Source organism: Bombina bombina, chromosome 5, assembly GCF_027579735.1.
Source record: "Bombina bombina isolate aBomBom1 chromosome 5, aBomBom1.pri, whole genome shotgun sequence".
Taxonomy (NCBI): domain Eukaryota; kingdom Metazoa; phylum Chordata; class Amphibia; order Anura; family Bombinatoridae; genus Bombina; species Bombina bombina.
The window spans coordinates 1,005,700,612-1,005,725,647 of record NC_069503.1 but is presented as its reverse complement, the minus strand read 5'-3'; the positions used below and the strand labels follow the sequence as shown (position 1 = coordinate 1,005,725,647).

Here is a 25,036-nt window from a genome sequence, read left to right as displayed (position 1 = left end):
GCTTATTATTATTCATGGACTATTCTTAGTCATTGTGTGTGTGTATTTTTTCTTCCCTGCATATTTTGCTTCAATATAAAATATTGTATACCATTTTTTACATAAACAAATATCATTATTCTAATTCTTCTGTGAAAACTTTGAGAACCTTCTATAAAAGCTGCAGATGTATTCATAGAATCCAATGATAAAGTGAATGTGATGGGCTATAAGGTGTATGTTGGAATAGCAAAACCACAAGAAAAATATAAATAAACCATTTTTATTAAAGGGACATAATACTCATATGCTAAATCACTTGAAACTGATGCAGTATAACTGTAAAAAGCTGACAGGAAAATATCACCTGAGCATCTCTATGTAAAAAAGGAAGATATTTTACCTCACAATCTCCTCAGCTCAGCAGAGTAAGTTCTGTGTAAAAAGTTATACTCAGCTGCTCCCAGCTGCAGGTAAAAAAATTGAGGTCATGAACTCTTACTGCGATCTCATGAGATTTGACTTAACTCTCATGAGATTTCATAGTAAGCTTCCTTTACCTGATTGGTGAAATAATATGAGAGTGCACAAAGCTCATCCTTTCAGTTGTCCCGGGACAGACATACTATTATGCTGCTTAGAAATCCTTTACAATGGGATGTGGCTACTGAGGAACTTTTGAGGTAAAATATCTTTCAGGTGATATTTTCTAATCAGCTTTTTACAGCTGTGCTGCATCACTTTCAAGTGTTTAAACATTTGGGTATTATGGCCCTTTAAGTAACAGAACAAAAAACAGCACACACAAAGCAGGGAAACACTTACCTCTGGGTCACATGCCACTTGCTGCTGCTTTAACTCTACTTTCAGGTTGTTCTGTGAACCTGGTTCCGCCATGCACTCGATCTCAGTGATGGGGAAGGCTTGTTGCTGTGCATCCTCACTGATGCTGACTACAAACAACACTTCTGATGTGAGCAACAGGCATCCTTCATACTCCTGTCCTAATCCGCTGACAATAACCACATCAAGAGCCATATGGACTTCAGGTCTGCCCAAAGACTGCAGCATTTTCCTGCAGAGCACAATGACATGGTCACTAGAGCTTGTAATATTGGATAAAATGTGTATGTGTGTGAGTGCTATTCAGCTATTTGAGTTTGTACTCATAAGCACGCACAGAAATATACCAACATTACTACAAGAAATAGAATAATCTGCCTATAAACACAAACAATAATTATATTTAGACATTTATTGTATTTTCTGACCCATTCTAGATATAGTTACTAAATAAATGCAATTAAGACAATAAAACATTTGTATTTTGTGTTTTAAAGAGAAACAACAAATATAAAATGTCTAAAGAACTTATGTTTAAGATAATATATTATATAGTGACTGGCAGCTCAATACAATCATGGAAATTCATAGATTTCAAACACATAAAATCACCAGCTCACAGACTACAAACAAAATAACTTTACACCTCTCGAATGTTTTGGTTGTAAATTTTTAATCACATTCTTTTTAAAAACCTTTTTATAAATATTAAATGGCAATAATCAAGAATTTTAAGTTGTATTTTTTTTAAGTTCTAACTCAAATTTAAAAAAGCAGGGAAATATTTTTAAAAAAAACCTAAACCTGTAGACTGTGAGCTCTCCGGAGCAGGGCCCTCTTCCTCCTGTACTAGATTTGTTTAGTTTTGTTATGTTTTGTATTTTATCACAAATTCTTGTCATTGTATACCCCTATCATTGTACCCAGCGCTACGGAATTTGGCGGCGCTATACAAATAAATAATAATAATAATAATTTTGTAAACAAGCTAACTCTCCCTCCAAAAGATCTATAACAGAGATTGGTTTGCATTGTTTACACTTTTATTTGTTCTCTAGCTAACATTTTTACAGTAAACATATTATTATTATTATTATTGTGTGGTCGTCAGTATAGTATAGTAAAAAAAGTAAAATCAAATTAACTGATCAGCAAAATGTTCAAATTTGATACCTTTGAATTGAGTTAGCTGATCAGCATAACTTCCAAATTCTATATAAATTTGTGATCAACCAACTCTGGTAAATAGAATAAAAGCTTATGTCAAGATTAAATAAGCATCTGTGCAAGATCAAAAATAGATTTTGGATGTTTTATTTAACTGCACATACTATAGCAGCATCAAATTAACACCATTTTAAAACCAAATTCCTTTAGCTTTTCTAAAAGTCAGCATATAGTTATATTGAAAACATCTAATCTACCTCAAGGAATACTACAAAAATAAAATAAATCAGATTTGTTCAGATATTTTAGTTCTAAGCACTAAAACTCAGCATTTAACATATAATTCTCATCTGAACGTAATCTATTTTGCAGCTATAATAACTCAAACTATTATTACAGTTGAAAATCAAAACAAATAAAGGACCGGACTCTCAAGCAACTAGGACTCAGAAACATTGTTTTTTAGATTTAGAACTAGGATTTGTTATATTTATCAAAAGACATTACAAAATGAATTTTGGCTCGTAGTTTAACAGCACTCACAGCTGAAGAGCAAAACGAGAATTTATTTCCAAGAAGATGACTTCTGTTGACAGATGGCCAAAGCCCACTTAAATGTTCCCTATACTAGACAGCGCTAAAGGACTTTTAAATAAAACAGCTCAGCTGGAATAAAGACGATCTTGAGTAATATTACCAGACGTATTTCACATGGCTGTTGTGGGCCTGGTGAGTCAGTAGATCGCTTGAAAAGTAACGCTGTTTAGGTAGTTGTGATAATCCAGCTCCATGCAAGATGCCTACAAGTGAGAAATGCAGGACACAGTTAAGGGGACATCTTGTTGGCATACATGAGTAACTCTAAATTTATTTGTAAATGTTTTATACAGCATAATTATACAGATATTTTATTGTACAACAACCTCAGAGCCTAAGTAAAGCAATAGCTTAGTTACTCAATCCAGTCATAAAAGGTGATTCCCTAAAATATAACTAATATCTCTACACTAGGTGACTTCTATAGTTCTCAGGGACCCTATCATCCCCACTTAAGCACTTAAATAGGGCAAGTGACTCATTTTGTGAAAGAAAGGCATCTCCCTCAAAAGCTTTCTGTAATCACAATATAAAATGTATTATTTGAAAGCAGCAATACTCCTCTTTCAAATGAGGTTTATGGCTCTGTCCAGTTACTAGGTGTTTGTCATAACAAGGACACATACCTCACAGCACTGGATCTATTTGGGTCTGGCAGCTTTTTATAAGTGTTTTTATAAACCTCAGTGGCACAAAAGGTATATTAAAGTAACCATCAGTTATGAAAGTGTGAGTGTCTTGTCATTTTCTATGAATAACACTTGCAAGATGATTTAACGTGACAAATACAATAGATTTATCTTCCAACTTTTAATTACTTTTTTTATTCAAAACACATGTATATAATAATTCATGTTTGTGTTATGGGAAGCTAAACCAATGCTAAATGTAATCAAAAAGTGTTAAAAGTGTTTATTTGAAATATTAAGGAATGAATAGTGCAGCTGTTTATCCCATATACTGTAGAAAATAACACAAACATTACTATTTTATTCCATATAATGCCTGTTCCCCATATTTTGGGTACTTAAAGGGACATTATACACTAGATTTTTATTTGCATAAATGTTTTGTAGATGATACATTTATATAGCCCATACAGGTTTCTTTTTTTTTTTAATGTATAGTTTTGCTTATTTTTAAATAACATTGTGCTGATTTTCAGACTCCTAACTAAGCCCCAAACTCTTAGAAGTAGAGTGTTGTCTACCTACTCCAGCTTGCTCCTTTTTGTGTAAAGGCTCTTTCATATACAGATGAGGGGGGAGTGTCTGCTCTTTTTGCTTTCCAGCCCATTTCAGTGGGTGTTCCAGCTAACCTTAACAGTGCTAAACTGGGAGCTTCTAAGTAAGTTTTTAAAAGGGTTTGTACTGGATTTTTATATCAGTATCTGTGCATATTATTCTTTATAGTAGTGTCTATTACATGCAGTTATATAAAAATTGGTGTATACTGTCCCTTTAAACAGCCTAAATGTATTTTTTGCTAAAATGGTTATACTGCTGGACCCCCCCAAAAACAAACAAACAAAAAAAAACATATGACCTGAGTAGGTAAATCCCTGAAACAAAAATTCTATAACTGAATTTTAAATGAAATAAATGTATAAAGAAAACTAAAGATGGCATAAATACAGGGGTGTACAATGGTTAAGCAGTGAATATATTACCTAGGCTAACCCTGTGCATTTTCTCATGCATCTACAAGAAGAAAAAAAATAAAGCCACGCACACACGTATGGACGCTCCCTAAAAATAGTAGCACACAGTCACTTTCCCTGCAACCTCCACACTTTGCTTCAGAGTAGAAAAATAAATACTTGGTTGCTCCATACTTAGCCCTTTGAATGTTACTGGTTGCCCATAACAGGACAGATTATATGCCTAGAACTATACTAGTATACTACTGAAACCCAATTACAGACTTGTTAAAAAGAAGATAAAATGAATTGTACAACTGTCTGTGTATTCAAAACAACCACTGACTACCACCGTACACCTCCACCCTTGTTTGAGTACATTTATGACTAATAACCCTCACGTTCCAATAAAAGATATTCTAAACTGCTGAGCGGCTGCCAGCTTTCCAAGGACCTAAACAGCTACTACAGCTATGAAACAATATATACCAAATATGTCATTTATCTATGTGGAACAGAGCATTTGAAATAACAGAACTTCAATATGATGTAACATCTTTGGAAGCTGGAGTTGAGCTTGTAGATAATTCTTTAAACATTAAAATGCAATAGCTGTGCACTTAACCTTAGTGATCTTGCATTAGCTACAAACCAAAAAATGAATGTTTGAAAGCCAACATTATACTAGCAATTAGTTGTAACATAATACCCTTGAGAGCTATCCATTCCCGGACGGTATCACACACATCGTTTACAATTTATTCAGAGAATAGGCAAACCTCTAGTTAACTTTCTTGCTTAATAGTAAAATACTTCTATATATGTGTCATGGATGGTAAAATTGAAAAAAACAAACTGTTTGCCTAGATACAGTATTTATATTTAAGTTACTTAATCCAGCTGTTAAACATTGATACATATACATTTATGAGCCCTTTGGAGACATGCGGTTCACTGTACGTTACTCTTAATGCCAGGACACAGGATGAATACGTCAAGTATTTAAACAGGTCTCAATGTGGAAAACTGAGAGCTGAAGATGATATGACATGTGCGCATTCTATTGGCTTGTAAAGGTTTTATAAATGAGGCACGGTCATTAGACCAAGAATTAGTGGTTTGTAAAACCTTCAGCGGTATCATAAAACTTTTTACGGGGCATGAATCCCTCAGAGAGCCACAGAAAAGGAATATGTTCAGCTGCAAATGCAGCAAATGTACTTGATTTTTCCACTGCAAAAATAAATCCCAGTTCATAAAAAGTTACATGGTAGAAACGTTACATTTCACCATTGCTTTTAAGTACATTTCAGGTGCATTTTTAAACAGCAGCTCAAATACAAATGAATTCCATTTATGCTTTCAATTCTCTAATCCCATTAAGTACAGGTTGTACATTACCACAGCATTTTACGCCATGCGGTCAATCTAAATGTAGTCAATAAAAATGATGGAATATCATTCAGCCCAATTTATCAAGAATAATGTTTTATACATTCCTTCTGTTTTATTTTCCTTACACATGTCCCATCCACTCTGCTAAGAACCCAAAGGACTGAAAGACACTACTAGTATTTCTCTATATATACAGGTATAAGCTCTACAATAAATTACACAAGCTGCTGTAGACGCTCAGTTCTTCACAAAATCAAGAAAACTTGTCTCCTTCAACCATTGAGGCTGTGGAAGTTTTTTAAGCAGCATGTGAGCATGAATACTGTAGTATCACCTGTGCATAAACATGCATTTCCTGCAAATTTCAAGATAAATATACAATTATTTACTCAAAACAGTATTTCACAAGGTTCATTGTTGCCTTTTTTTATATGAATTCATATTGGTTTAAGAGTCTCCAAAAAGAAATGAATACACTTTATATCTCTATTTTTCTTGTGTTAAATACCCCCACTACGTCTATGTGTAAACACCACTTCATGACAAAAACTCATTATCGTCTCACCTCTTCTGTTCAAGTTGAGTACATGAGTTAATTGGAGTCAAATTGATTCATATTGACTGAACATACATGTCACATTTCTGTGCCTTTCTAAACTTCCCTGTGACGCTTCAGCTGACATTGTATGTGGTTTACAGAAACCAGTCACATAAAGCCTAACTTTTTTTTTTCCCACTGAATGATCAGAGGGAATGTTATTTCAATTATCTGAGTGCTTTTGAGCAGGTTCACAGACTGTCTATTAACTAGACAGTAGCACCAGCATTGTAAGTACAAAAAGAGTTGGCCATTCAGGAGATGGATCTTATACCATCTTATTTGTAAGTTAAACTTATAAATGTATGAGTAGTTATTGAATACAAACAAGAAAACTTTACACTGCCTCTAGAAAGATTTCATTTTCCACTGGTTCACTATGGTAACCATTTCTTCGGGATACATCAAACCAGACAAGTGGCCATCATCTGAGTAGGTACAATATAATTAGACATTGAACATCCTTTACATATTTGTCAGGCTGAAACACTTATTACCTAAATGTATTTCCAACTCGTGGTTCTACTAAATGCTACAGATATAAACTTTAAACTTGGAATTCTTTATAAATGTGTGTGCTGAATTTCATACTGATATTTATAGTGCTCGCTCGCTGAAGTTTCTGTTTTTGCTTCCAATGAAATAGGGTGCTCTTACAGAAGGTGCCTTAAAACTTAGTGGAACTTGCATATAGCTCACTTTATAAACAACGACCATGCATTTCACTATCAATCTGGAACTTACATATTACTCACTGTATAAACAACGACTATGCATTTCACTATCAATCTGGAACTTACATATTACTCACTCTATAAACAATGATCATGCTTTTCACTATCAATCTGGAACTTACATATTGCTCACTGTATAAACAATGACCATGCATTTCACTATCAATCTAGAACTTACATATTGCTCACTGTATAAACAATGACAATGCATTTCACTATCAATCTATAACTTACATATTGCTCACTGTATAAACAAGGATCATGCTTTTCACTATCAATCTGGAACTTACATATTGCTCACTGTATAAATAATGACCATGCATTTCACTATCAATCTATAACTTACATATTGCTCACTGTATAAACAACGACCATGCATTTCACTCTCAATCTGGAACTTACATATTGCTCACTGTATAAACAATGACCGTGCTTTTCACTATCAATCTGGAATTTACATATTTCTCACTTTATAAACAATGACCATGCATTTCACTATTTGTGGAGGATAATTCTTATTAGTATGTTGCTTCTCGCGTGTGTTTTTATCCTTTCAAACGTTCTACGCGTTGGTGTATGCACAGGATGAGACATGATGTATCACGTTGGATTGCACTTCGACGTATAACGTGATGTGGGAGTCAGCCAGTTCTTAGGACAGTGTTCGGTAACGGACCAGCAGTAGACCCATTGTGGGAATATTTAATGATATTGCTTGTTGCTTGTGCGCTTATGTTTTTTCTTTTTATTTGATCCTTTGTTTAATATGCAATTGGGTATAAGCGTTGGGTCAAATTTATTTTCACTTTAGTAATTTTCAGATAGTTAATCAAAGGGAAATTGATGGATCTTAAAATAATCTGTGAGCACTACTACAATCTTTACAATGATACATTGATATTACTTAGCAACAGGGTTCACCACAAACAGTGAGGGTCTGAAATCACAGAAAGCCCTACTTGGAATTTTACCAAGCTTCCTGTCATGTTCACACCAAATAGTGCGAGTCTTGGTATACCTTCTGAAAGACCTGCAATGGAACATTACTATTAGAGCTGACAGTAAACAAATGCTCTTGCTAATTAGCTGGGGATTCTGTTACTAAATTTATATTTAAACGCTTAGGTAAAATTAGCAACAGTGCTCATATCCAGATGGCTCATTTTACTACCTAGGTAGTTTGTAATGAGCAGATGCTCAGATAGCCAATGAACATATTTATCAAATTGATCAAATTTGCTTCATTCTCATGGGGTTCTGTTTTGATAATATACCTTGGTAGGCATTGGGAACACTACATGGCAGGAAAGAGTGCTGCCATCTACTGCTCTTGCAAATGGATAACATTCTAGCATGACTGCTGCCGTATAGTGCTTTAGACACATGCACACTCCTGAGTTTATGTCACTGCTTTTCAACAAAAGATACAAAGACATTTTGATAAGAGAAGTAAATTAGAAAGTTGTTTAAAATCGCAAGGTCTATCTGAACCATGAAAGAAAGGAGCATTAAAATCATTTCATGCACCTCTCTCTAATCATGGGTGCTGCCATTATAGAACCTAAGTTACACTATAGGTATCTGAAGGAGAGTTGCAGCAAATATGCAAGCCAGTCAGCATGGGAATGTAGTGAAAGATTTAAACATGGCAGCACCCATGACTAGAGGGAGGCAGGGAATAGCCTAAAACAAAATTTATGCTTACCTGATAAATTTATTTCTCTTGTGGTGTATCCAGTCTACGGATTCATCCATTACTTGTGGGGATATTCTCCTTCCCAACAGGAAGCTGCAAGAGGATCACCCACAGCAGAGCTGTCTATATAGCTCCTCCCCTAACTGCCACTACCAGTCATTCGACCAAAGACAAGCAAGAGAAAGGAGAAACTATAGGGTGCAGTGGTGACTGTAGTTTAAAAATAAAAAACACCTGCCTTAAAATGACAGGGCAGGCCGTGGACTGGATACACCACAAGAGAAATAAATTTATCAGGTAAGCATAAATTTTGTTTTCTCTTGTAAGGTGTATCCAGTCCACGGATTCATCCATTACTTGTGGGATACCAATACCAAAGCTATAGGACACGGATGAAGGGAGGGACAAGGCAGGCGCTTAAATGGAAGGCACCACTGCCTGTAAGACCTTTCTCCCAAACATAGCCTCCGAAGAAGCAAAAGTATCAAATTTGTAGAATTTAGAAAAAGTATGAAGCGAAGACCAAGTCGCCGCCTTACAAATCTGTTCAACAGAAGCCTCATTTTTAAAAGCCCATGTGGAAGCCACCGCTCTAGTGGAATGAGCTGTAATTCTTTCAGGAGGCTGCTGGCCAGCAGTCTCATAAGCTAAGCGGATTATACTTCTTAACCAAAAAGAAAGATAAGTTTCTGAAGCCTTTTGGCCTCTCCTCTGTCCAGAGTAGACAACAAACAATGCAGATGTTTGACAAAAATCCTTAGTAGCTTCTAAATAAAACTTTAAAGCAAGAACCACGTCAAGATTGTGTAATAGACGTTCCTTCTTTGAAGAAGGATTAGGACACAGTGACGGAACAACGATCTCCTGATTGATATTCTTATTAGATACCACCTTAGGAAGAAACCCAGGTTTGGTACGCAAAACTACCTTATCTGCATGGAAGATCAGATAAGGGGAATCACACTGTAAGGAAGATAACTCTGAAACTCTTCGAGCCGAAGAGATAGCTACCAAAAACAGAACTTTCCAAGATAAAAGCTTGATATCTATGGAATGCAGAAGTTCAAACGGAACCCCTTGAAGAACTTTAAGAACTAAATTTAAACTCCATGGCGGAGCAACAGGTTAAAACACAGGCTTGATTCTAACTAAAGCCTGACAAAACGCCTGAACGTCTGGAACATCCGCCAGACGTTTGTGCAAAAGAATAGACAGAGCAGAAATCTGTCCCTTTAAGGAACTAGTTGACAATCCCTTCTCCAATCCTTCTTGGAGAAAGGATAATATCCTAGGAATCCTGACTTTACTCCATGAGTAACCCTTGGATTCACACCAATGAAGATATTTACACCATATCTTATGATCGATTTAGATGGTTGAAAGAACCCTGAAGTAAAAGGTCCTGCCTCAGCTGCAGAGTACATGGTGGAAGGGATGACATGTCCACCAGATCTGCATACCAAGTCCTGTGTGGCCACGCAGCCTATCAAAATCACTGAAGCTCTCTCCTGCTTGATCTTGGCAATCAGACGAGGGAGCAGAGGAAACGGTGGAAACACATAAGCCAGGTTGAAGGACCAAGGTGCTGCTAGAGCATTTATCAGCGCTGCCTTGGGATCCCTGGACCTGGATCTGTAACAAGGAAGCTTGGCATTCTGACGAGATGCCATGAGATCCAGTTCTGGTTTGCCCCAAAGTTGAATCAACTGTGCAAACACCTCCGGATGGAGTTCCCACTCCCCCGGATGAAAAGTCTGCCGACTTAGAAAATCCGCCTCCCAGTTCTCTACTCCTGGGATATGGATAGCTGATAGATGGCAAGAGTGAACCTCTGCCCATAGAATTATCTTTGAAACCTCCAACATTGCTAGGGAAATCCTTGTTCCCCCTTGATGGTTGATGTAGGCTACAGTCGTGATATTGTCCGACTGAAATCTGATGAACCTGACCACAGCAAGCTGAGGCCAAGCCTGAAGAGCATTGAATATCGCTCTTAGTTCCAGAATGTTTATCGGAAGGAGTGCCTCCTCCTGAGTCCACGAGCCCTGAGCCTTCAGGGAGTTCCAGACTGCACCCCAGCCCAGAAGGCTGGCATCTGTCGTTACTATTGTCCAATCTGGCCTGCGGAAGGTCATACCCTTGGACAGATGGACCAGAGATAGCCACCAGACAAGAGAATCCCTGGTCTCTTGATCCAGATTTAGTAGAGGGGACAAATCTGTGTAATCCCCATTCTACTGACTGAGCATGCAGAGTTGCAGCGGTCTGAGATGTAGGCGGGCAAACGGCACTATGTCCATTGCCGCTACCATTAAGCCGATTACTTCCATACACTGAACCACTGAAGGGCGAGAAGTAGAATAAAGAACACGGCAGGAATTTAGAAGTTTTGACAACCTGGCCTCTGTCAGGTAAATCTTCATTTCTACAGAATCTATCAGAGTTCCTAGGAAGGAAACTCTTGTGAGAGGGGATAGAGAACTCTTTTCTTCGTTCACTTTCCACCCATGAGACCTCAGGAATGCCAGAACAATGTTCGAATGGAACATGGCGATTTGAAAATTCGACGCCTGTATCAGAATGTCGTCTAGGTAAGGGGCTACTGCTAGACCCCGCGGCCTTAGGACCGCTAGGAATGACCCTAAAACCTTTGTAAAGATTCTTGGTGCCGTAGCTAACCCAAAGGGAAGAGCCACAAACTGGTAATGCCTGTCTAGGAAAGCGAACCTGAGAAACCGATAATGATCTCTGTGTATCGAAATGTGAAGATAAGCATCCTTTAAGTCCACGGTAGTCATATATTGACCCTCCTGGATCATAGGTAGGATGGTTCGAATAGTCTCCATCTTGAAGGATCTAAGATTGGGAACTACAAACAGATTTGAATAGAAGCCTTGCCCCTGTTCCTCCTTTGGAACTGGGTGGATCACTCCCATAACTAGGACGTCTTGAACACAATGTAAGAATGCCTCTCTCTTTATCTGGTTTGCAGATAATTGTGAGAGATGAAATCTCCCTTTTGGGGAAGAAGCTTTGAACTCCAGAAGATATCCATGGGACACAATTTCCAAACCCCAGGGATCCTGGACGTCTCTTGCCCAAGCCTGGGCGAAGAGAGAAAGTCTGCCCCCTACTAGATCCGTTTCCGGGGCTGACCCTTCATGCTGTTTTAGAGGCAGCAGCAGGTTTTTTGGCCTGCTTTCCTTTGTTCCAAGCCTGGTTAGGTCTCCAGACCGGCTTGGACTGGGCAAAATTTCCCTCTTGTTTTGTATTAGAGGAAGTTGAAGCTGCGCCACTCTTGAAGTTTCGAAAGGAACGAAAATTAGTCTGTTTTGGTCCTTAATTTGTTGGACCTATCCTGAGGAAGGGCGTGACCTTTTCCTCCAGTAATATCAGAAATGATCTCCTTCAGTCCAGGCCCGAATAGGATCTGCCCCTTGAAGGGAATGTTGAGAAGCTTAGACTTTGAAGTAACGTCAGCTGACCAGGATTTGAGCCATAGCGCCCTACGCGCCTGAATAGCAAAACCTGAGTTTTTAGCCGTTAGCTTGGTTAAATGAACAACGGCGTCAGAAACAAATGAATTGGCAAGCTTAAGAGCTTTAAGCTTGTCAAGGATATCATCCAATGGGGTTTCTACCTGTAGAGCCTCTTCTAGAGACTCAAACCAGAAGGCCGCAGCAGCAGTGACAGGGGCAATGCATGCAAGGGGCTGAAGAATAAAACCTTGTTGAATAAAAATTTTCTTAAGATAACCCTCTAATTTTTTGTCCATTGGATCTAGAAAAGCACAACTGTCCTCGACAGGGATAGTTGTACGCTTCGCTAGGGTAGAGACTGCTCCCTCCACCTTAGGGACCGTTTGCCACAAGTCCCGTGTAGCGGCATCTATAGGAAACATCTTTTTAAAAACAGGAGGGGGAGAGAACGGTACACCTGGTCTATCCCATTCCTTAGTAATAATTTCTGAAAACCTCTTAGGTATTGGAAAAACATCAGTGCAAACAGGCACTGCATAGTATTTATCCAATTTACACAATTTCTCTGGGACTACAATGGCGTCACAGTCATCCAGAGTTGGTAAAACCTCCCTGAGCAACAGGCGGAGGTGTTCAAGCTTAAATTTAAATGTAGACATATCAGAATCAGGTTGAAGTGTCTTCCCTGAGTCAGAAAAATCACCCACAGATAGAAGCTCTCCTGCTTCGGCTTCTGCACATTGTGAGGGTATATCAGACATAGCTACTAAAGCGTCAGAGAGCTCTGTATTTGTTCTAGCCCCAGAGCTGTCTCGCTTTCCTTGTAACCCTGGCAGTTTGGACAATACCTCTGTAAGGGTATGATTCATAACTGTCGCCATGTCTTGTAAGGTATACGCAATGGGCGCGCTAGATGTACTTGGCGTCCCTTGATCGGGAGTTATAGGCTCTGACACGTGGGGAGAGTTAGTCGGCATAACTTCCCCCTTGTCAATTTCCTCTGGTGATAAATCTTTTAAAGCCAGAATATGGTCTTTAAAATTTATAGTAAGATCAGTGCATTTGGTACACATTCTAAGAGGGGGTTCCACAATGGCTTCTAAACATAATGAACAAGCAGTTTCCTCTATGTCAGACATGTTTAACAGACTAGTAATGAGACCAGCAAGCTTGGAAAACACTTTAATTAATGTGAAAAAGCAGAATATAAAAAACGGTACAGTGCCTTTAAGGGAAAAAAACAAACACAAAAACTGCAAAACAGTGAAAAAAAGCGGTTAACTCTACGAAATTTTTACAGTGTGCATAATAGACTAAAATAGCATTGCACCCACTTGCAAATGGATGATTAACCCCTCAGGCTCAAAAACAAAGCAGAAAAACAGTAAAACCGTTATAAGTCACAAGCAAACTGCCACAGCTCTACTGTGGCTCCTACCTGCCCATAAAACAACTTTTGTAGGCACAAAAACCCTTTACAGAGGTCCAATATGTCAGGGGACTCCTTCAGGGAAGCTGGATGTCTCAGAATGTAAAAACTACTGCGCAATTAGAGCGCAAAAATAGGCCCCTCCCACCATGCACTCAAAGTGAAAGGGCCATAATAACTACTCCTAGGAGAAATCTAGTCAGCCATGTGGAAAACTAGGCCCCAAATAAAGATTTATCACCCTCAGTAAAAAACGTTTTTTATATATCATGCAAACGTTTTACATACTAAGTAATAAGAGCAAGTAACATGAATATTACCCTTTACTGCAAGCATGATGCCAGTCGTTTGTTAAATCACTGTAATCAGGCTTACCTTAAATATATCAGGCACTGTCAGCATTTTCTAGACCTTATCTCTCTAGAAAAAAATATACTGAACATACCTCAGAGCAGTTAATACTGCAGGCCATTCCCCCAGCTGAAGTTTTCCCATACTCATGAGTTATGTGTGAGAACAGCAGTGGACCTTAGTTACAACCTGCTAAGATCATCAAAAACCTCAGGCAAAACTCTTCTTCTAATTTCTGCCTGAGGTAAAAACAGTACAACGCCGGCACCGTTTAAAAATAACAAACTTTTGATTGAAGATAAACTACACTAAGGGGAGGAGCTATATAAACAGCTCTGCTGTGGGTGATCCTCTTGCAGCTTCCTGTTGGGAAGGAGAATATCCCCACAAGTAATGGATGAATCCGTGGACTGGATACACCTTACAAGAGAAATACTTTGTTTATAGAATGTATATAGGGCCAGATTACAAGTGGAACACTAAATATTGCTTTCATGAAATTTGTCAGCAATGTGATTGCGAGCTTGCTTTGCTCGGAAGCATTGTGCTCACAAGAGTGCACTTCCATAGGCTCCAATGGGAACCTTGTTCTGATGCCGTCTCTAGCACAGAGAAGGGCGTAAGTAGCGCAGCGATGGCAGCAAATACAAATATGATTATATACATATATATTTACTGGGAACACACAGTTCCCATAGACCGCTATGTAAAGGCACTTTCCAGATGCTGCTATCTTTATTTTTTAAATTAAATACACTATACTGTAGTTTGGGAGCATTTGGGACACATTTATAAAATTTTATAAGTGCTAATTGCTCTTTCTGTCTCTCTGTCTAACAAACTCTCTTATCTTACCAATTAAGTATAAAAACAATTCTCCTTAACTATGTTCCAGACCATTTACATTCAGCTCTGAAAGTGACAACATCATTTAATCAATATGAAACCTACCGTATCCTGCCTGTGACACCAGCTCCGCCGCTCCTCCAATGGGCTTCGTAAATACTCCAACAATTCCCTTTCCCACACCAGAGATGACTCCTTTTGCTTTGTTCCCTGCTGATGCCTGGGCCTCAGACGTCCTCTGAAAGTTCTGCATAGGCTGATCTACAATGCCAGCTATTGCACCTGAAATAACAGCAATACGTCATTACTATTAATTTAGATAAGAGAGAAAATGCAAACCAAGAGGGAACATTTAAGTCTGGAATAGAGTTGTGTTTGGACACAGCTGCACCTCCCACCTCTTGCCTAATGCATTACTCCATTATCTTAATGCTACTTTGGTTTCAGCTTGGCCCTGAGAACCTGACTTCTTAAAATATTCATAAATTGTATGATCCAATCAGGTTCCATATTCTGCTCTCTAAGCACTTGCTGTAGCTAGGCCTGACTAATGATGTATGCATGTTCTTGAAAAGACACTGGAAACTGTCTTGCTCTAGTGGAACTGAAATTTGTCATCCTTTGCTAAACCCAGGCTTTGAGACAGACAATAGTAATTATGTTAAGTCAATATATCCCCCCCCCCTACTTTTTGGCTTTATTCTGTTAGTTGTTTAAATACTAATACAGCTTGTGAAATATGATCATCCTTTGAGTTTGGTCTTGAAACACTTAATATCATTGGAGTGAATAATACAGTATTAACTTCATCATGGGACACCCAGATTCCTAACTGTTTTATGGTGTGTGTTTTTTTCTTCTTTTTTTGTCTTACTAGGTTGTCTTTTTTTTCTAAAGATATATGAACTTTAGAGACTTGCATAGACTTTGTAAAAGAAGGTGATATTCAAAAATCTGTCACTATAGTACGCCTGCCAATTGTCTCCACACAAAAAAGTTCCTTCTTAATACTGACATATCTCAGTGGAGTAAATGGTTGAAAATATTTGGGGCTCACTAAAGATGGCTAAAAATGAGGATTTTCCCATGACCTTTTTCAATGTAATATAACAGCAACATAAAATGTTATTACATTAATACCTGCTAGAGAATATGTATTGTGCTTTGATGCTTTTATTTCATTTGTGCAGAACATAAGCAGCCAACAAAAAAAAACTGCACCGACTTAAAACATTGTAAGGTCATTTACACAGTGTTTTTAATAAAATACACCACTGCTTCTAAAATAATTACTTTATTAACTTTTTTTTTAACTGCCATTGAATATAATTCAAAATGCCTGTCTACCCCTTATTCATGCACATAAAAGTCAGCTCCAGAGTAGCAATTTATTACTGGGACCTGGCAAAATGAAGCCACCAATCAGGAAGGGCTACCCAGGGTTCTGAACCAAAAATGGGCGGGCTCCTAAGCTTACAGTCCTGCTTTTTTATTTGCTTTTTCAAATAAAGATACCAAGAGAACGAAGAAAAATTGATAATAGGAGTAAATTAGAAAGTTAATTAAAATTGCATGCTCTATCTGAATCATGAAAGAAAAAATGGGTTTCGTATTCCTTTAAACTAAAGGAACATAAAACTGCAATGGTTTGGATAGCGCATGCAGTTACCAGTTTATTTCTATTATTACATTTAGTTTGTTCACTTCATATCCTTTGTTGAAAAGTATACCTATGTAAACTCAGGAGCACCAATGCACTGCTGAGAGCTAGCTGGTGATTGGTAGCTCTTGTCTTGACTTGCATTCAGTATTGTGTTGTGCTAAATCTTAAATAACTCCTCGGGCGTTAAAGCAATCTTATCTATATGGCCCACATGAACTAGCAGTCTCCAGTTGTGAAAAGCAAATACAAATGCATGTGATTAAGAGGCTCTCTCTAGTGGCTTAGAAACACGCAGAAATTTAGAGGTTTAAATGTTATAAAGTATATTAATATAACAATGTTGGTTGTGCAAAGCTGGGGAATGGGTAGTGAAGGCATTATTTATCTTTTAAAACAATAACAATTTTAGTGTAGACTGTCCCTTTAATATAACCGTGTTGGTTGTGCAAAACTGAGCAAATGTTTAATAATGGGATTATCTCTCTTTTAAAACAATAACAATTATGGAGTAGACTGTTCCTTTAAGATATGTATATGAATATCTGCATTAAATACTTTTCATCGCTAAGATGTATTTGAAAAGCTTGGCAATTTAATATCTGCGTGTAAAATAACCCAACACACTAATTTATTTTAGATATCAAATATTAAATACTGTCCATAGTCAATGTCACATCTCTGGAGACTTTAGCAGTATTTCTGTTGGCTTAATATCATTTGTACAAGCTAACTTCTCTCGAGAATACTAACTTATGTGTGCTTGGCATTAGAGAAAATAAAGCATTTGCTTTAGTACTAGGCACTTATTCTAACAAATAAAATATACAATTAACTTTATGCTTCAGAGAAGAGGAGTAGGAATAATAGTAATTACATTGATTTTCCTTTGATTACTCTGATTTACGTTATTGCATTTATTTTGCAATAAAAGATCTTTATTAAATCCCAGGTTTACATTCAGCATGTTTAATGGATTATCTGTTATTAGGCACTATCTGTAAATGATACATAAGGGAATATATATATATATATATATATATATATATATATATATATATATATATATATATATATACACACACACACACACACAAAACAGGGGTATTGGTGCACATCCATTTGCAAATAAACAAATAATTTTTAAATGCTGTAAAAATTGCCTGCAAAATTAAATATGCTTTTATATTAAAATTGGGATCTTAGTCACGCAATATGGTTGTAATCTGTTTAGCCAATCACAAACTTACAAGATGTTTCACAGGTGACTGGTCTTAACACTACAGTACTTTACCTTTATGGGCTGAATAATTTCTGCCTTTTCTCTTTATAATAGAATGCGTCTTGTTATACGTATAGCTTTTATTTTTTTTGCAGGGGAGAAGGGATCACAAACAAAATACCTACCGCCACTAAAGTGTGTACCATTAACAAATACACACCGATTACGGGTTATACTGAGCCTGGGGGAATGTTTAGCCCTGATAGCTAAGTCAGCATTTTTAGTTCATTTATGAAAATATCAGGCTTATGCAGACCTATCATTTGTCAAAAATACATAGGCTGCGCTAGCTGTAGGATTAAGGAAACATTTACATATTGGTATCTGTGTAACCAGGAGAACAGCAAATTCCTATTGACCATATCTAGTTTTCTCATTGCTAACATTAGCAAGGCATTTTCTATGAAAATACAAAGAAAAACATAAATTATGCATACCAGATAATGTAATTTCCTTCTGTATAAGGAGAGTCCACGGCTTCATTCCTTACTGTTGGGAAATACTGAACCTGGCCACCAGGTGAGTTCAAAAGTTTTCTATTTATTTCAACCATTTATAGATGCTTCAAACAATTAATCATTGGGGATAGATTCCCCCCTATCCCTTTCTCTTCGTTCTGTATTAAATAGTAACCAACAGTATTTAGTAGCTCTTCAAACTAAATCTTTGGATTGAGCACTCTATATTAGTAACTAAGAATCAATTTGTACTACGGCGATCATTTATAGTTGTCTTATGTATGTCCGTTTGCAATTGGATACTTTTTTCTTTGCCACTAATTCTTTTGCAGTTGTAGTAAACTATATCATTTTGTTTTATGAAACTTTAATAAAACTTGTAAAAAAGTAACAGCAAATACAAAATACAGGCGATTAAGAAAAAAAAAATAGATTTATTTCAATTACTTCAATTACTGTAGGGACATATCTGCCTTAACAATAATAGTGAGAATATAAATGAATGAGAAGTCAGTACATTTGATTACATTAATCCCAGCAATGCTGTTGAAGCTTAGTGCGCCAGCAATTGCTAAACCTGTCACAACCCTAATTAACGAATCCTTGGTGTCTGGATACATACCCAAACTTTGGAAGACTGCAAGAGTAGTGCCTATCCATAAAAGTGGGAAGATAACCTTGGTTTCTAACTATCGCCCAATATCATTGCTACCAGTATTGTAAAAAATCTTAGAAAAATGGGTCCATACGCATTTATGTGAATATTACCAACAATCTAACTATCTGACCCCTGATCAATCAGGTTTTCGTACCAATCACTCCACTACAACTGCCCTTCTAAAAGTTTGAAACGACATCCAAATTGGAATGGAACAAGGAGACCTAACTGGAGCTATTTTCCTTGATTTTGCAAAGGCCTTTGACACAGTAGACCACGACATACTACTGCTCAAACTAAAAAACTCAGGTATTGGTGATCGTCTGCTAACCTGGTTTCGACCATATGTATCGGATCGATCACAATATGTCTCCATTTCTGACAGCGACTCCCTCCCTCTCCCAGTCACGTGTGGTGTTCCCCAAGGTTCCATTCTCGGCCCCCTGCTATTCACATTATTTATAAATGATCTGCCTAATGTTTGCAAATCCTCAACTGTACACATGTATGCAGATGACACGGTAATCTATGCAAACAATTCCGATCTACCGCAGCTTGAAGCAGTGCTCCAAGACCAGTTCACAGAGGTAGAAAAGTGGATCTCAAAAAAAAAACTCTTCCTAAACACTGACAAAACTGTCACAATGATCTTTGGAATGGGACCTAAACTACACAAACTACACAATTCCCATCTATGCATCAAAACAAAATCAAATTGCACACTGACCGCAGTCTACTCTTTTAAATACTTGGGTATGTTGTTAGACCCCAATCTATCTTTTTGCATCCATATAGAAAAACTGGCATCTAAACTTTATCCAAAAATAGGTGCCCTGTACCGAAACAAATCCTGCCTCAGCCCTACTGTAAAGGAAAATATTGTACAGCAAATGCTGATGCCAGTCATGGATTATGGGGATGTAGTATATGCACCTGCACTGGAAACTCACCTTAATAAACTTAATACATTGTATAACTCGTTCTGCCGCTTTGTGCTACAATGTAACTACAGGACCCACCATTGTGACATGCTAAAAGAACTAAACTGGCTGTCGCTGGAATCCAGACGCACCCTCCATCTTTCCTGCCTTGTGTTTAAAAGCTTTTCTGGGAAGTTCCCACCCTACCTGAGCAGTATGCTCTCACCAGTTATTCCCACCTCCTATAACCTCCGATCTAGTACCAGCACATTATTTAGCTTGCCTCAATACAAAAAGAAAGCAGCTTGATCCTCCTTTTCCTACAGAGCACCACAATTATGGAATGACCTCCCACACACTTTCAAACCTTCCCCATGCCTAATATCCTTTAAGAGATCCCTCTCTACATATCTCAAAACAGAATGCACCTGTCATGGTTGATTATATATTTCCTACCTGTTCTATGTTAAATTTTTGTGCATATATCATGTATTATTATTGTTTTGTATTTTATTGTACCCATTGTATCAATGCAATGTTTTGTGTACCCAGGACATGAAAACAAGAGAAATCTCAATGTATCTTTCCTGGTAAAATATTTTATAAATAAATAAATAAATAAATAAATTGGAAGGGATGTTAAATAAACAATATCCTCATTCACTGTTTCTATTTCGTTTAATTAATTTAAATCTGAATATTGTAGTTTTTCCACTGCCCCCTGAGAGATTGGAGGGTACTACATAAAATGAGGAACTCTGACCCTCCTACATGCTGCACAGAGATTAGTAGATCAGTGCAGGAGCTCATTTATATATGTCCCTCATTAGCCACAGCAAAGAAGTGCATCCCCGGATTGCAAAACAATAACAAAATGACAGTTTTAACACATTAATATTGTATGCAGATATATCTTCAATGCAGTGGTTTATTTCTGAAGCATATATAAAAATGAATGTTCCTTTAACTGCAATATAAGGTTCAAGCTAATTGTATTTTATTATTTTTCAGAAGGTTGCTATACTAAATATCTATCAGATCATATACCAGAGTTTTTGGTGGCATCCATAGTTAGGCATAGTACAATTTTAATAACTTTTCTGCCACCTCTAAGTAGAATTTGTGACACTACGCACATTGCTGAATGCTAGAACATAAATCACTTACCCAGCATGCAGTGTTTCACCACTTCCTCTGGGGACCTTTTGAGGCTTGTGGTTGCAATTTTAGGACCAAAGTACTAGAGATTAGGATTAGACCACTAGTATTCTCCTGCAACCTTTTGCCATGGAATGTCTTTGATCTTAAAATTGCCTGCTCTAACCATTTGGCTGAAGTACACTGCAGCCCTCGCTTCCAGCCAAGGGATTAGGAACATGGAAACATCTTGTGAAACACTGCAGCTCTGAGGATACAGCTTCTGTCAGACCAAAGCAAAGCTATCCTAACATGTTCTCATCTGCAGAAATCAATCTATTGATGCAGAGTCACTGGGTATAATAAAACGTTTCTTGTTGCTATATACACAAACACTTATGCAAAGTCATGTAAAGTACATTCAGGTACAATATGTATTAGAGTCAGGAAGTATAACTGCCAATGCTTAAAGGGACAGTCTAGTCCAAAATAAACTTTCATGATTCAGATAGAGAATGTCATTTTAAACAATTTTCCAATTTACTTTTATCACCAATTTTGCTTTGTTCTCTTGGTATTCTTAGTTAAAAGCTAAACCTAGGAGGTTCATATGCTAATTGCTAAGCCCTTGAAGGCCGCCTCTTCTCTCATGGCATTTTGACAGTTCATTCATGTGTGTCATATAGATAATACTGCGCTTATGCACGTGGAGTTCAGGTGAGCCAGCTCTGATTGGCTAAAATGGATGTCTGTCAAAAGAACTTAAATAAGGGGGCAGTTTGCAGAGGCTTAAATACAAGGTAATCACAGAGGTAAAACGTATATTTTTTATAACTGTGTTTGTTATGCAAAACTAGGGAATGGGTAAAAAAGGGATTATCTATCTTTTCAAACAATAAACATTCTGGTGTAGACTGTCCCTTTAAGATATTATTAAGACAAATAGCACTTTTACTGGTCACATGTTCAACTTCAATTTGAGGAAAAGAAGACAGGAGTTGCCTTGTATTTTAAGCAGTAATGTGCAACCAATATTCAAGGGATTGTATAGGATGCCCTGGGGTACTCAAAAGGGCTGCATTGTACCTTGCATCTGTAAAACAGGACCCAAAGCAAAAGTGTTTAAATTGACTGCGGGCTCAGGCTGAGTGAATAAAGATAGTGGGAGTTTTGTCTTCAGTGGGCTAAAAAGAGGTATTCTTTCTTGTTTCAGAAAAGAGCAAGGGGCAGCCATGTAAATTAAAGGGACATAAAACCCCAAAACTTGCTTTCATAATTTAGGTAGAACATACAATTTTAAACAACTTTCCAGTTTACTTCTATTATCAAATTTGCTTCATTCTCTTGGTATCATTTGTTGAAGGAGCAGCAATACACTACTGGTTTCTAACTGAACACATGGGTGAGCCAATGACAATCAGAATACACAGTATATGCAGCCACCAATCAGCAGCTAGAACCTAGGTTCTCTGCTGCTCCTGAGCTTGCCTAGCTAAACCTTTCAGCAAAGGATAGCAAAAGAAGGAAGCAAATAAAATAATAGAAGTAAATCGGAACGTTGTTTAAAATCATATGCTCTGTCTAAATGTCTAATTATGACTTTACTGTCCCTTTAAGTGCTTAAGTACTGAGAGGGCTTGATGGTGGTTTCTGGACTTATGTTGGTCAAATGAAAGCAATACATTATAGTTTTATTTCAGACAAGCTTACAAACCTCTGCAACTCTAGATAAGGTAAAATAAAAAAGGTCCACAAGGCATAGACTAAGTGGGTTTAGGAGTAACCTCTTTTTATTTTTATTCTTTTAACGGAGGATTCTTCTTTTTTTTGTTGTTAAATAATAATAAAATGTACTGCTATAAATCCGGGATAACCAGATGGCCTCCCTCTGCGCTAGTTATTGCGTCTCTCTGGTAAAAATCAGAGCTACGAATATGTTCCATGGTTTTTGTGTCCGCAAAACTGAACATTTTTGCTATTGATAATTCTTGTTGTTGGTCTAAGAAGATGGCAACAGCTCAATAGAGACCTCATGAGGGGAGAACAGTAGATAATGGTAACCATTCAACCTTACCTAAATCTGCCCTGTGCTTGCCTTACATAGGTGATTGAAAGGGAGCAGCTGTAACATCAGATTCATTTTATTTTTAAATACGTTTGTAAACATCTAATTAAGTATTATTAATTGGCATATTTAGATTTTGTGCTGCCCTATGCACCTATTCTGCTGCCTCCCCAAGGTTTTAGGCCTTAAAGGGATAGGAAAGTCAAAATTAAACTTGCATGATTCAGATAGAGCATGTCATTTTAAGACCCTTTTAAATTCACTTCTATTTTCAAATGTGCTTCATTCTCTTAGTATCCCTTGTTAAAAAATGAATACACACATATCATACACTAGTGGGAGCTTCTGCTGATTGGTGCCTGCACACATTTGTATCTTGTGATTGGCTAAATAGATATTTTCAGCTTCCTGTCAGTAGTGCAATGCTGTCCCTTCAGCAATGGATAACAAGAGAATGAAGAAAATTTGATAATAGAATTAAATTGGAAAGTTGTTTAAAATTGTATGTTCTATCTGAATCATAAAATAAAATGTTAGGGTTTACTATCCCTTTAATATATTTAGGTCAGAGAGTAATGTGATTTTTTTTTTTTAATGGCATTTCCAAACATACAGTCACAGACACACACACATCTATTGCTGCAATATATATATATAAACCAAACAATACTTCCCCAACTAAAACTTCCAGAACTAAAGGCAATAGCTGGTGGAATAAAAGAAAGGTTCAGAGCTACATCTAAACTGTAAGCTCAATGGGTAGTCTTTACCCCCTAGAATGTAAGCTATTTGGGCAAAATCTCTCATTATATACCTGTATAAAACTTCTAAAATAACTGTAAGCTTCTTACAAATATAGCCACAAAAAGAGTTCTGCCCCCTCACAATCTGCCTCCCTAGGCAAGTGCCTTGTTTGCCTAGGCCAAAATACGCCCCAGGTATTACTTCCATATTTGTTTCTGTTCAGCAAATAATCCTGTGAAAAAATTCTGATATATGCAAAAGAGGTTATTGTATATGCTGTAATACTGTTAATTCGCTAACGGATAATGACACTCTCTGTTGCAATAATGTACGTGTTTAACAAAACAAAATCATAGTAATATAGTATAAACAGTCTGTCTTTATAGTGATGTTGTGGATTCATTTTTGTTATTTATTCTGAAAAGCATTGAATGAATACTTCAACTCTATCTATACAAAACAGCACAATTAATTTTCTCTTTTATTTGTTAAAACCATAATGTCCTCATAAGCATTTTTAATATGAGCTGGGAGTAACAATAATTTTGATGCAACAATAGATCATGTGCAGATACCAAAAATGCAAGTGTGGAACCCAATGTTAGATTGACAATGTGAGTAAAATCAGTTGAAAGTTTTTGTTTTCCAATAACACCAATATATTTGAAAACAATCATCCCCTGATAAGCTTCTTTTTTTTTTTTAAAGGATGAAGAATACCTTTAAGAATTAATCTGGTTCTAATCATAGAAAAAAGCAAGTTATTTCCTTTTGCTGACAAATCAGCTGTGATAAAGACCTTGGCTGTCTAAGCGACTTATGCATTAGATTACCTTGCAGGACAGATGTGCCGGTTCATTTAAAGGTATCACATCTTATTAAAGTAACCAACCAGGAAGGCTAATCTGCCCTTTTTCTGTGGTTTTGTGCAATTCAACCATTTTGCAGTCATAAACTAACAAAGACAAATAAGATCAAAAAGAAACTCAAAATTTTGTAGGACTGGGAAAAAACACAAACATTAATTTTTCATAAGTCAGTACTTAGTCAAAGAAAATGTAAGGAATTTATTTACACAGGAGCAGGGTTGTTATATTAATCTACAGTATTGCCTAAAATCCTTAGTCATAGGGACTGCTGCTGTATAGAATGAAAAAGCCATTAAACCTCTGTTTTTCAGTATTACATGACAAAAAAACGAAAGGGTTAACTGCGCAAAAAGGAAACTATTAAACCTGTGATGATAAAGAGGAAACTCCCAACCTCAATTGCTAAAGTGATTTAAATAGAATATATATGGACTCTGAAAAGAGACCACAAAATTCAAAAAACACAGGCGCTAAAACAGCTTAAAATAGA

At 37.0% G+C, this 25,036-nt stretch overlaps 1 protein-coding gene across 2 annotated transcripts in view; it reads right to left on the bottom strand.

Moving 5' to 3' along the window:
* The window catches only part of VPS13B (vacuolar protein sorting 13 homolog B), a 1,996,594-nt gene that overhangs the window by 3,283 nt on the left and 1,968,275 nt on the right, over positions 1-25,036 (bottom strand). For both annotated transcript variants that reach the window (XM_053715243.1, XM_053715242.1), the window contains exons 59-61: positions 14,859-15,035; positions 2,687-2,789; positions 805-1,054 (exon numbers count right to left, since the gene is read on the bottom strand). In XM_053715243.1, the coding sequence (XP_053571218.1) occupies positions 805-1,054; positions 2,687-2,789; positions 14,859-15,035 (530 nt within the window). The remainder of the gene's footprint in view (positions 1-804; positions 1,055-2,686; positions 2,790-14,858; positions 15,036-25,036) is intronic.